This window comes from Aethalodelphis obliquidens, unplaced genomic scaffold (genome assembly GCF_003676395.1).
Source record: "Aethalodelphis obliquidens isolate GAN/ISIS:26980383/991018 unplaced genomic scaffold, ASM367639v1 scaffold21, whole genome shotgun sequence".
NCBI classification, from domain to species: Eukaryota; Metazoa; Chordata; class Mammalia; order Artiodactyla; family Delphinidae; genus Aethalodelphis; species Aethalodelphis obliquidens.
The window spans coordinates 17,745,762-17,759,829 of NW_020837965.1; the positions used below are offsets into that span (position 1 = coordinate 17,745,762).

A 14,068-nucleotide genomic window follows, 5' to 3' on the forward strand; every position below is an offset into this window, starting at 1 on the left:
GCCACAACTAGAGAAAGCCCGAGTGCAGCAACGAAGACCAGCGCAGCCAAAAAAAAAAAAAAATAAGAGTTCAGTAAGTCATAGACATTTAAACCAATGCAAAGTACAAAATTCATTTTTTACTAGTCATTGAATGTTTTGTCCATTTGATTTAAAACATCCAGATATTTGAAATATCCTAATGATCAATTTAAGATTAATACTTTAATCTCTGTACTTACACTAATGAAAAGAGGCATAAATAACTCAAAATTGAACAGAGCACTACAGGGTTAAACAAACTACAGTTCATATGTGGAAAAAAAAAACTACCTGAAGTTGAAAGTTGGATATATAGAACTTATTCCAGAGTAAGAAAAGTGAATCACTCAATGTTAGAGTTAATGCTAAGTTTTCTGAATGAGGTCTATCTTGAGAAGCAAAATTCTCTACTGCCAGCATTTCGGTAACAGTTATGATTTTTAAATCTTAATAATACATTTTCCTTTTCCCAAAGAGAGATTACTGTGTTTACTGAATTAAAGAAGGAGTTACTATATGAGTAATACAGAAGCAATTTGAACAGCCACAGAACAGGATGATTTTTTTTTTGTTGTTGTTGTTTGTTTTGGGTCTTCGTTGCTGCGCATGGGCTTTCTCTAGTTGCAGTGAGCTGGGGCTACTCTTTGTTGCGGTGCGTGGGCTTCTCATTGTCGTGGCTTCTCGTTGCGGAGCATGGGCTCTAGGCGCACAGGCTTCAGTAGTTGTGGCACATGGGCTCAGTAGTTGTGGGTCGTGGGCTCTACAGTGCAGGCTCAGTAGTTGTGGAGCACGGGCTTAGTTGCTCCGCAGCATGTGGGATCTTCCCGGGCCAGGGCACGAACCTGTGTCCCCTGCATTGGCAGGTGGATTCTTAACCATTGAGCCACCGGGGAAACTCACAAGATGATTTTTTATCTTTATAGAATGAGGGTGGATTTCTTTTTTTAAAAAAATTAATTAATTAATTTTTGGCTGCGTTGGGTCTTCGTTGCTGTGCGCGGGCTTTCTCTAGTTGTGGCGAGTGGGGGCTACTCTTTGTTGCGGTGCGCAGGCTTCTCATTGCGGTGGCTTCTCTTGTTGTGGAGCAAGGGCTCTAGGTGCACAGGCTTCAGTAGTTGTGGCTCAGTATCTGCAGCTCACGGGCTTTAGAGTGCAGGCTCAGTAGTTGTGGTGAACGGGCTTAGTTGCTCCGTGGCATGTGGGATCCTCCCAGACCAGGGCTTGAACTCGTGTCCTCTGCATTGGCAGGCAGATTCTTAACCACTGCGCCACCAGGGAAGTCCAGAGGGTGGATTTCTTGACACTATTTGTGACTTGAATTGCAAATAACAGGAGAAATGAAAAACCACAGCAGCCACATTTAAACCTCCAATGTGGGAAAACAGTTATAGGTTGAATGGGTTTTACTGAAAATATTTATTCTGCTTTGCTTTTGAAAATCTATTATCGAAACATTTGTGCGCTTGATATAGGGAACGTGATAAACAGGAGAGTTCATTCTGTCTTTTCATGTGTTTCAGATGTGTATAGACCCCTCCCTGTCTGTAGCTTTGGGTGATAAACCACCCCCATTGTATCTCTGTGAAGAATGCAGCCAGAGGATTGCAGGGTAGGTATAAGAAAAGGAAATAGGGCTACAATGAGAAGAGAAGAATAATCACTTCGACTTAAATTGGTTGTTACTTTCATTTTCCACTAGCCTCTCTGTTTTTTAAAGGTTAGTTTGTCAGATATTTAATGTATATCAAACTTTCATTTGAAAAGATTTCAGCTCTGAAAAATTGCAGTATTTTTCTCCATGTGACAAGAGAAAGCAATTCCACTTAATAAAGCAGCTCCACTCTTCAAGTGACCCTGTGAAAAAGGCCTCAGAGAAAAAGAAAAGAAAGCTGTGGTTTTCAAACATGACATAAAATTCATATGGGTTTTCTATGCTTGTTCGTTTCACAGAATCACACTCAGCTTTGTACAAATCATGCTGTATTTTGGTTGACTTAATTAGCATCTGGAAAGTATCATTTAAAGATAACTGAGTATGATGAAATGCCTATAATTTATAATTTAGATGGAATGCATTAGACATTTAAAAAGTTTATTATGATAGTGCTCTTAATTACACATCCTTTATATTAAAAGCCTTTTAGCAATAGCATGCAGCTTATAAGCATTCATGTGGAAGGGTAACATTGCAACAAAGTTCAAAAATGAATTCTGTTTTTCTTTATAGGGACCACAGTGAATGGTTGATTGACGTTCTTCTGCCGCAAGGTATGGCTTACTTCAGAAGGGATGAATAATGAGTAATCATGACTAATGGCACCGTTGATTTTTCTCCTTTTGTACTGTTTTATTTTACAAAGACAGCAACCAAAGTATTACTTGCTGTGCATATTCACTGATATGAAGCATGATATCAATGTCTTGCTTGTAATATACCCACACATTTAATAATGAGGGAAGAGGTATCATCTCCACCACAATTAGAGGTAGGTGTTGGAATTAGGATTCTGTATGACCAAAGCTGGATTCTGCCTTAAGGGGTTTTCTGTGTATATAACAGGTGTTGCCTGCAAGTTTGCTGTGCAAGTCAGAAAGGAAATAAGGAACATCAGTGAGAAGAGCATAAATAATGGGTCTTTCTCCTGCCACGGTTACCAGCTCTGTGTTTTTAGGGAAAATTATTTAATCGCTCTGAGAGTCAGTTTCCCCTTCAGTAAAATGGGGATAAATATATCTGACCCATCTCAGTGAAAAGAAGAGATTGTAATGCTTGCAGTTTGCTAGAGTTCTGAAAGCTGCGCCTGATAAGTTGGCAGGTTGCAGACAGAGTGTTTCCCTACACATGGGGAAGCAGGTATTCCAGCCACCTAATTGCAGGATGAAATGACCAGGAAAAATACTTAGCAGAGGAAAGATGAAAAGTGGAAAAAGCTGGGGGCATACTGAGCACAGATCAGGCACCCAGGAAGAACTTGATCTATAACTTCAGAGGTAGATAATAAAAGAATTTTTATGAAAGGCCTCACTTAAAAAGAGATGTAAAAACCTCATGTTAACTAAATTCGGTAAACACTTTTTTCAAAACTTAAGGTCTTTGCCTGATGACAATTACACTCCTTCTTTGTAGTCTAACTCTTAATATTAGGTTATCTCAACCTGAAGAAATAAATTGTTTAGTGAGTGCTCTGCATCTGTAAAATGGGTCAATAATGTCAGCCTCTATATCCTTTAAAGAGACATTTAAAAATTTTATATAAGAATATCTGTAAAAAGATTTGGGCTTATATGGGTAAAGGTAACCTTTTTTTCCCCTTAAATTAGTGAACTTCCAGTGCTCCGAGGTAAAACCCATAGTCAGGTTCTAAACTATGTTTTAAATTTCAGATATGTTGCTGAATTCTGGCCATGATCTGCAGATGATATTCATCTGTGGAAGAAAACTGATAATAACTTTTCATTATTTATCCAGAGATGTGACCCATTAACCTCAGGTTAAGATAAACTCCAAGATATCAAACTGTTAAATAACCATTAATTATACAAAATCAGTTTTAACAACTGAGTTGTTAATTTCATTGATTTGACATCCGCTAATTCATAATTTCCAGACAGAGTTTGGGAGACATTTATCGTTGATCTTTTTAATAAATTGTGACATAGGCATTTAGTCTATTTTTTGAGCACTTACTATTTCATGGGAAATGTTAACAGATTCTTGGAAAAATTATTTTCAATTACACCCAAGCATCAGTTTTCATGGAAATAATTGGCATGCCCACTAAAAAGAGTTTTTATCCATTTATTAAAGTCAATCCTGAAGTACTAAAGTAATTTGACAGCTTTACTCCAGCTGGCCAATCCATGGGTTTGAAATTGCTTTCTCTTAAATAAGCCTGCAGCTGGTTTTGCACTAGTTAAGGACTGATGTAAGTTGATAGTTTGAGTCTAATTCATCCAAGTTATTAAGTTTTTTTCTATAGTTCTGATATAGCAAATCATCTCCATGGTGAAACTCTAAGCATATCACATCAACTCAGTGTCACAGCATAATGGAAGAACAGTAGACAGGGAGTCCAGTGACATTTGCTCCAGATTGGCCTGTACCATTGATGGCCTGTGTGACTCTGAAGAAGCCATGTAACCCTCAATTTTGTTCTCTGTCAAATGAGGGGGTGAGGTTAAAGTTATTTGATCTGAATTCTAAGTCATGTCTGAGAAGATTGAATTATTTCTAAGGATAGGTGAAAATATTTGCAGCCTCATTAAACATACCACAGGTATTTTTAACCTCATTAAACATAACTAGATGACAGTTTATGAGAGAAGGGAGAAGCTGTTTTGGCCAAGTCTGGAGGTTGTGTTACTAAGCTTGTTTTTTGCTCACCTTGGTGGCTGCCCTTATTTAAAACGGGCTCTCTTTCTTTGTTGATATTTTGTGTACCTTCCCCTTACAGCTGAAATATCTGCTATATGTCAGAAGAAGGTAAGAGCAAACCATCTGTGTGGTGGGGCATGATTTGCTGTGTTTGTATGTAAATTCATTCATTGACATCTGCCTCATTTCTGCACCATGGTTTCCCAGTGTGTACATGTCACTGTATTTGTGAAGGGGGAAAGGAAATAATTCAGCATGCAAGATTGCTGTGTCTGGATGGTCTCTATTTACATTTCTGCTTTTGCTTACCCATCTATGCACAGTGTTTCTGAAAAGTAATCTGAAATAAAAGCATATGTGTAACTCTGGGATAGAAGTCTAAATACAAAAAGGTTTGAGTGACAATGCAATACATGCAACTTAACTTTGGTAAAGGATGATCGTGTTTGCTAAAAGTCTTTATTGTTTGGAAGTGGAATGCAAATAGTCCAATATATGTGTGTCAGAAACATACCCAGACCAAGTATATATGGAAAATATTAATTTATATGTAAGTTGAATGATATCTCTAGTTAACGATTCCGCTTTTGAATAGCCACTGTTCATGACAGTTTCCCTAAGCCATTTCCATCTTCTTTTCTTGCTCCAGTTGTTGAAAAGTACAAGAGAAGGTAGTATGGTGTGATACAAAGAACTTTGCACTAGTTGGTTGTGATACTTGGGTTCTGGTCGGCTCTATTCCCACCTAGCTATGAGACTATGTACAAGTCATTTACGCTTTTTGGGAGCTGTTTATGAGTGGATACCTTTGGAGGGCTGTTTCAGTTATCTATTGCCACCTAATAAACCATCCTAAAATGTACTGGCTTATAACAACAAACATTTGTTTGATCACGATGCTGTGGATCGGCAGTTTTGCCTATGCTCGCCTGGGTAGTTCTCTTGATAAATTCCTCTAGGCTCACTCATGTATTGATATTTGCAGTCAGTTAGTGGGTTTGCTGGCAACTGGTTGGTCCCAGATGACTTTACTCCCATGTCTGGGGCCTCAGCTGGGATGGCTGGAATGGTTGGGATGACAGGGGTGTCTGGCCCTCCCTTTTTCCATTAGGTGTCTCATCTTCCAGGAGGCTAGGCTGGATTTGTTCACAAGGTATCAGTGTTCTGAGAAAACGAGAGAGGAGGTTGCAAGGCCTTTTGAGCTTGAAGCTCAGTAGTCACACAGCATCACTTCTTTTGTTTTTTTTTTTAAATGTTAAATGTTATGTTTTATCACATTTACGATGCTGCGTTTCCAAGCGTTATACTATAGAAAGAAGAACACTCATTACTAATTTCTAAATCATAGTTTGTATCATATACCTTTCTAACACAGCATCACTTCTGCTGCATTCCATTGGCCAAAGCAAGTCCAAAGGACAGCTCAGTTTCAAGGAGTGGGGAAATAGACTCCTCCTCTTTATAGAAGGAGCAGCAAGAATTTTGTGGTCATATTTAATGTACCACAATCTACCCTCTGGGCATCATTACTTACATTCTTTCCATGTACCAAATACTCTCAGCACCTTGTAAGACCTCCAAAAGTCTTACCCATTTATGGCTTCAGGCTTAAAGTCCATTGTCTTATGATCTGCATCTGGTCTGGTCACTGATGAAACCCCTCGGGTACGAATTTTCTTGAACCAGAGACCTGTGAACTAAAAAGGCAAGTTACATACCCAACACAAAATGCGAGACAGGGATTGGATAACAGCAATAGACCTCTGTTCAGAAAGAGGAAGGGGAAGCAGATAGCTGTTACTAGTCAATAGCAGCTCCAGCCAGGAACATGTCAACAGTTCCTCTGTCTTTAAGGAATAGCAAATATGCCTTGATTAGGATCTGATTTTGCTTCCTGGGAATAGTTTCCTAAGTCATTTCTTTCCTGGGATCTTTGCTCCACTCTTTAAGACATCTTTCCTTTATAATAAGAAATGGCCCATGTTGCAGCTGAGTAACCCTCTCAGTCTGCTTCCTGTATGTAGAAGTTGGGGTTCCATAGTCCTCTTTTCGTGTTGAACTGTGTCTGTCCCGTTTGGTCTGCTGGTGGTACTTTTGCTAGTATGCCTCTCTTTAAAACTTTGTGGATTATCAATGAATCTAATTGGGGTTCAGTGCCCTCAAAGGCACATCTATAATTCTTTTTGAGTATAGAAATGCCTTCTATACTTTGGGCATTTCAGCCCTTAACATTATTAGAAGCCCTGTTCTAGCTGAAAGGCTCAACTGGGCATTGCCTTATATAGCTTTCTGAAGTTTTAACAAGGGATCATATAGTCATTCAGCATACTTCTGATTTCATTTTTATTCCGAGGCTATTTCCTACTTTGAGAATCTTTTACAAGCTGGAGAGACTAGGATGAGAAACAGTTTTATTTCTAAATTGGCATTTCCTGGCTCTGGTGGTATACGTAACATACTTGATACCCAGGGTGGATCATTTTTTAACACTCCCCTCCTTTATATGACAAAATTATTTTCAGTAATAAGGTTAAAATTAGCACATTTTTATTACTTATCCTTTAATAAATGTTGTGTTTTATATGAAAGTTAATTTGGAGAACTTTCCTTAAGTTCCTAATAGATCAGAATTGTTTGAGCTTGCTTTGGGCAAAGTTTGTGTCTTTCAGTACTACATATTCAGTACCACATATTCCTACATTTGAATAGTAGGTTTGAGATAAACATCAAGATTGTATCAAATACAACATTGTAAATCAGCTATACTTCAGTAAAAAAATAAATTAAAAAATTGTATCAAATAAGCATCAAGAGACAGATGCTTTATTTCAATTCTGCTGTTCTGTGAGACCACTTGGAATTATTTATTTATGTTTAAAATTCAAAGCAGTGAAACAGAGTGGCTAGAGCGAACCTTTGAAAACATGCCCAGCTGAATCTGAACCTAAGGGAAATCTCTCTAATTTACTTTTGAAATGAATGCATGTAGCTGAGTCCACAGGGTTTAGGACTGATTGTGGCTTGGAAATATATTATTAAAACTTAGTAGGAACCACAGCAACTGTTTAGAACTTTGACCAACCAAAGGTTATTTAGGGGCAAAGTATTTTATTGCTGATATTATTTAGAATTGATGGCACATGGGGATAAGGCAGGTTGACTTTTAGTTGATATTCCAGATACTAACATACACAGTATGTCCAGATACTACGTAAGAAATCACTCAAAATGTAGCAGCATGAAACAACAACTATTTAATTATGCTTACAGATTCTGGGGATCAGAGATTTGGACAGGACACAGTCCACAGCCTATCTCTGCTTGATGATGTTTGGGGCCTCATCTGGGAAGACTAACTTGACTAGTTAGGGGCTGGAATTACCTAGAGACATCTAGATCGTATGTTTGGGCTCTGGGATGGGGTGACTTGAAGGCTGGGCTTAGAGTAGAGACTTATACATTGCCTCTCCATGTGCCTTGACCATGGTACAGTTCTAAGAGTATCCTGATGAGGAAGCTTCTGAAGAGAGAATATTCTAAGACAGCAAGTTGGAAGCTGCATGTCCTTGTAGAATTTGCCTTGGGAGTCCTGTGAGTATCACTTCTGCCGTGCTCTCTTGGTTGAAGCAGCCACAGCCCATCCAGATTCAAGGCTCATGAAAGCATATCTGAGGAACTAAACCAAAAGAGCCTCACCCACAGCTGGACTTAATTTAGACAAGAAGACCTTGGACCTCCAGCCAGGAATTTGCATGTGGGAAGAATGTAAATAATTTGTGACCAGAAAATAGGATTGGAAATTGCAGGCCTTAAACGTTGGGACTTTATTATAGCTAATAACTACCCACTAAACCCATATCCACATCCTATTGTTTATGTAACAGTGGGAATCCCAGAGGAACAAAGACTAACTATAACTGAAAGGAAGAAATAAACACTAACAATGTACTCCGATATAACCCACCCTGCTAGTGATGTGGTTGGGTTTGGTTTGGTTTGGTTTGGAGAAGCCCCAAACCAGTAAGGATTCATGTGCTTCCAGAATGAAATTTAGTAAGTGAAAGAGAAAGAAAAGGCACAAAGCAGGAAAGACACCTCACTTGGAGAAGTCAGGGCTGACTTGGATGCTAAAGAAGACCCGGGCTTCAGATGCAGAGGAAGCACACTGTATTTTAACAAATAATTTTTTAAAACTTGTTAATAAAAGGGAAAAAAGATCATAAAAAATTTAAACTTGCTTTTATGATTTATTGACCTGGGTCCTGTTCAGAAAATGAGATTTCCCAGCACTCGTATCCAAAGCCTTGTGCTAAAATCGAAGTGGAACAGCCTTACTTTGAAATGGTTGTTCCGATAGGCAATTCAATACATTGTCAATGTTTGGATATAGGTTTTGTACTTGCCTTTTTCCTTCTTCTGTCTCCGCACTTCGCAAGATATCTGTCATGGAAGGTTTTCAGTCTTCCTCAAGCCCTGAGTTCATAATGGCTTAGGATATTATTTCCCCTATCATATTCTATCTTTTAAAAAATTTTATTGGATTATAGTTGATTTACAATGTCGTGTTAGTTTCAGATGTACAGCAAAGTGATTCAGTTATACATATACATATAGTCATTCTTTTTCAGTGTGTTCCATCTTAATAAGCTCTATTGAAAGACTGAAATGCTCTCTTGACACAAGACATTGATTATGTGGTGGTGACATCTCTAAAAGGCTTGGGCACAGTTTTGTGCAGAGGTCAGGGATATTTCCTGATTGCTCCTCAAATTGCATTCTGTGGGCGCTGCCTTTCTCCCCTGCTTCTTGTCAGGGCAGCTCTGATAATAAACCCCCCTGAGCTTCAGAATCTCTCTTACACTGCACCACCTTTCTCACTTCATCTGTTGACTCCTTTCCTCTAGTTGATGTCAGCCGCTGAGTCTGTGAATGGTTCTTGCTGTGTTTTGATGTTCCTGTGGTGTCCACTGACATATTCTTTAGGTCTTGATAGAAAGAGTGCCGGTGGGGATGGACAGGCCAGCTTTGGGGTCATCAGCTCGGTGCAGCACAGCTCCCTGCCTGTCCTTGAACGCACCAAGGACAGATGAGCTGCAGTGGAAATCGGCCCTTTAGGTGGTGGATAAAATAATTTTGAAAGTTTATTTTAGGGGTTAAAATTGTTTGTTTCCGACTCTCATGTGCTGTGATGCACTGTCTCTGGACCACAGTTTTAATTTTTTTTCATATTTCTGCTGAAAACTCTTGAAATGCTAACTTGAAATAATCCAGGAAGACCCCCATGTCTCATGGCTGAGGTCACTTTACAAAGGACTTTTCAACAGTTTCACTCATATTTAGAACGTTTCTACCACTCACACTAATAGAAACCACTTCTCACCTTTATTTTTAACTATAGCTGAAATCTCACTGGTTAGAGATGACCTGCATTTTGGAAACTAGTGGCACTTCAGAAATGCGCTGCCACTTCCAGTGGCCCTTTAAGTTTCCATTTGTTCCAGTTAGTAGCCAAATTTACCTCAGTGGTGACTTTTAATTGATTTCACTCTTTTTCTTCTAGAACTGCAGTTCCCACGTTAGAAGAGCTGTTGTCACCTGCTTTTCAGCAGGGTGTTGTGGTCGTCACGGAAACAGGCCTGTTCGGTACTGCAAAAGATGTCACTCAAATCATCACAGTAACGAACTGGGAGCTGCCTCGGAGACCCACCTCTATCAGACCTCCCCTCCACCCATCAACACTCGAGAATGTGGTGCCGAGGAACTTGTCTGCGCCGTGGAGGCGGTGATTAGGTAACAGCTTCATTAGAAACTTATCCTGAAAACACTGCCTTTGCTTTGAGCCACCCTGTTCACATTGAGATGTGCAAATTTATTTATTTATTTTTATTTTAAAAATTATTTATTTATTATTTATTTTTGGCTGCATTGGTCTTTGCTACTGCACGCGGGCTTTTTCTAGTTGCGGCGAGCAGGGGCTACTCTTCGTTGCGGTGTGCGGGCTTCTCACTGCGGTGGCTTCTCTTGTTGTGGAGCACGGGCTCTAGGCACGTGGGCTTCAGTAGTTGTGGCACGCAGGCTCTAGAGCGCAGGCTCAGTAGTTGTGGCACACGGGCTCAGTGGCTCTGTGGCATGTGGGATTTTCCCGGACCAGGGCTCGAACCCACATCCCCTGCATTGGCAGGCGGATTCTTAACTAGTGCACCACCAGGGAAGTCCGAGATGTGCAAATTTAATTCAACTTCAAGTGCCCTCAGCCGGGCAGCTCAACTTCCACAATGTTGCAGTGACGATGTTTTAATTCATTCATTCAACAAATATTTTTATCTAATGCCAGTTATGTGCCAGGCATGTATCAGACACTTGGAAGACAGAAGAGAGTAAAATGTAACCTCTGCTTTCAAGTTACCCATGTAGGGACTATAAAAACAGAAGAACGAAATTGCAATCCAGTGTGGTGAGCACAATGACAACACAGAGTAGGGGGTCTTAGGGGAATGAAGTGGAGGCGCCAGTCAGAGTGAGAGGTGGGAATAAGGCTGTCCCAGACCTGACTGATAGCAGTGAAGGATGGGAGAGCTCTAGATAATTCGGTCCTGGAGTAAACCAGAAGACTGTGGAGTAAGGCAGGGGCCTGATCCTGCAGGCTTCTGGCTTTTTCTCCTTCTGTCACACACAAAAAAGGAAGCTTTAGAAGGGATAACCTCTAGATTTGTTCTCTTTTTGTATAATATTCACTGAGGCAAGATTTTTAAAAATTAAGAAAAAATATTAGAATGCAAGTTTTTTTTAGATGTTGGGGGTAGGAGTTTATTAATTAATTTATTTTTGCTGTGTTGGGTCTTCGTTTCTGTGCGAGGGCTTTCTCTAGTTGTGGCAAGCGGGGGCCACTCTTCATCGCGGTGCACGGGCCTCTCACTATCGCGGCCTCTCTTGTTGCGGAGCACAGGCTCCAGATGCGCAGGCTCAGTACTTGTGGCTCACGGGCCTAGTTGCTCCACGGCATGTGGGATCCTCCCAGACCAGGGCTCGAACCCGTGTCCCCTGCATTAGCAGGCAGATTCTCAACCACTGCACCACCAGGGAAGCCCCAGAATGCAAGTTTTAAAGCTAGAGACTAAGTCTTCTGTTTCTCTTATCCCAGTGGCTGATACATGTAGAAGTGCAATAAATGTTTGCTAAATAAAACATTACAGAAAGTTTGGAAATAGAAAAAAAAATCAACCATACAGCTGTCATCATCATCACTTTTGCACATGTTCTTCTAGGTTTATTCAAATGCATATTTTATTTATATAACTGTAATCACAGTGTATCCACATTCTTTTTGATGTAACCTTATACCATTAGCTCTTTTCCATGTTGTGTAGTTTCCACATTTATCCTTTTTAGTGCCTACATAATATTTATCTAGATTATTTTCCTCCACCAGTAGATATTTCAATTTCTTCCTTTTTTTTTTTTTTACTGTTAAAAATAACTCTGATAACTATTTTTGTGTATAGTGCTGTTTGTATATTTTTTTTCTTAGGGTAGATGACCAGATGTGGTTGACTGGGTCAAAGGATCTGAATATTTTAATGGTGCTTGATACATTACCCAACTGATTTTCAGAGAGTGTATGTGAATTTCATACATCACTGTATGAAACTGATAGTTTTTGCTAAACCCTTGCCAACATTGGGTATTATGTTTTTAAATTGTCATTTGCTTAGCAAGTGAAAAAGGAATCTTCGTTGCTCACTGTCAGGTCTTTGAATACTAGATATTAAATAGTTTTCCATCTGGGTACCAGTTCCTCAGTCTTTCCTTATATTATGCATTTGATGTCCACACAGCTTCATATTAGATATAGGAGAAGCATTGACATATAGTGGGATGGTTGGTGAACTAGAAGCCAGAAGGCATCAGTTCTGCTTGATTCTAATTGATTGGAGGAAGTAGCCTCTTTGTGCCTCAGTCTGTTCATCTTTGAAATGGGGATGGAGTAGAAAATAGTAAGGAAATTAGGCTCCTTCCAATTTAAAGGAGAGCAATGAGTAATGCTTGAGTACTCATGAAGTAATTGCTCTGAATAGGTCATAATCTCGAATGTGTTTTTTGGCAGTCTCACTTGAAATCTCTCCCCTTTGGCAGCTTGTTGAAAGAAGCCGAGTTCCATGCTGAGCAGCGGGAACATGAGCTCAATCGCCGGCGGCAGCTGGGCCTCTCCTCCTCCCACCATTCCCTGGATAACGCTGACTTTGACAACAAAGATGATGATAAACACGACCAGCGGCTACTCAGTCAATTTGGGATATGGTTCTTAGTAAGAAAAGAAGTTAACTCTTCTCTGCTTTCTTATGTTTCATTACAACATTGCGCTGATGAGGAATTTCTTCTGTTCTTTTTAAAGAAGTAAATAGTAAATAGTGAAAAATTAAACTTAGCATAGGGACTCTATACTCTAGGACAGTGACTGCACATTGGATTTACCTGGGAAGGCTTTTAAAAAATGCCATTGCCCAGATTCCACCCCAGAATCTTGGGAACTTTTTAAAAAGCTCCCTAGTTGATTCTAATCAATAGCCAGGTGTTAAAACCTACCGTGCCAGACCCTAAACTGTTGGAAATGCACAGTTTGACAATAAACAAGTGGGAAAGTTGCTAGGGTATATTGTGAAATATTGGATTCAATATAATTTACAGATCATTCATCCGATCAACATGAAAGTTTGCTTGAAAGTTCAGTCTCTGTGGAGCTTTTTGTGTATTTATGGCAAGTCTGCAATACAGCCAGAAAAATTATAGCCAAACCAATGCAAGGAATTTGATTGCTATTGACTGATTCAACTGCAGTATTCATTCAGGAAAGATCAAACATACAGATCCAAAGTTCCAAGCATGCTGAATTTGCCAGTTCTGCAGAAAAGCAGACTTTCGTTTTTGTCCGTTGGAGACATGGGCTAAGTCTCCGAAGTGATACATCTCTTTTATGCTTTCACACATTTTTTTGGTTTTGTTTTGCTTTGTTTTGTTTTGCCAAATTGGAGTTTAATTGTTGATTTCACATGTCTTGCTGCTAGAACTTATTATCTAATGACATACTGACTATTATTGTGAACTCTTGAAGGCAAAGATAGCGTTTTACTTATTTCTTATATTCCTGAAGGCTACTTCAGTGCTTAATAAGAGATTATTTCAGAATGATTGAATTACTAAGTGATGAGCAGTTTTGGAAAGTCTATTTATAATATGGTGAACTGGGGGGGCTCTAAGGTTTCAGAATTATTACTGATAGGAAATTCTTGGCTAAATCTGATCATTTTAGAACTGAAATATATATAGATTATTTTTTACTGAAGATATTTATGAAATTTCACTTTGTAGACTTAACTTGTTAAAAGTATCTAGTGCAGATTATGTAACAGATTTCTTATATGGGAAAAGCTTATAGGGAGGTGCAATCTCGAGAGGAAATTCTTACAGTCCATCTCTCTCTGTAGAGAAGAACACAGTTTCCAGGCTAAGTGGTCCTCCATCAATTTAAAAACTGCCTATTTTACCCCTTCACTTTTCTGATGAGGACAGAGAAGCCCAGAGAGGCAGTTCAACTTGCCCACAGTCACTGCTAACAACCAGTTAGTAGCAGAAGGTGGTTGGGACACAGCTCTAGTCCCAAATTCTGATTGAGGG

At 39.4% G+C, this 14,068-nt stretch overlaps 1 protein-coding gene across 3 annotated transcripts in view; it reads left to right on the top strand.

Moving 5' to 3' along the window:
• UNC79 (unc-79 subunit of NALCN channel complex) overlaps positions 1-14,068 on the top strand; it is a 249,818-nt gene that overhangs the window by 95,497 nt on the left and 140,253 nt on the right. For all 3 annotated transcript variants that reach the window (XM_027120418.1, XM_027120421.1, XM_027120419.1), the window contains 5 exons: positions 1,542-1,630; positions 2,249-2,289; positions 4,476-4,504; positions 9,957-10,186; positions 12,530-12,701. In XM_027120418.1, coding sequence (XP_026976219.1) covers positions 1,542-1,630; positions 2,249-2,289; positions 4,476-4,504; positions 9,957-10,186; positions 12,530-12,701 — 561 coding nt within the window. The remainder of the gene's footprint in view (positions 1-1,541; positions 1,631-2,248; positions 2,290-4,475; positions 4,505-9,956; positions 10,187-12,529; positions 12,702-14,068) is intronic.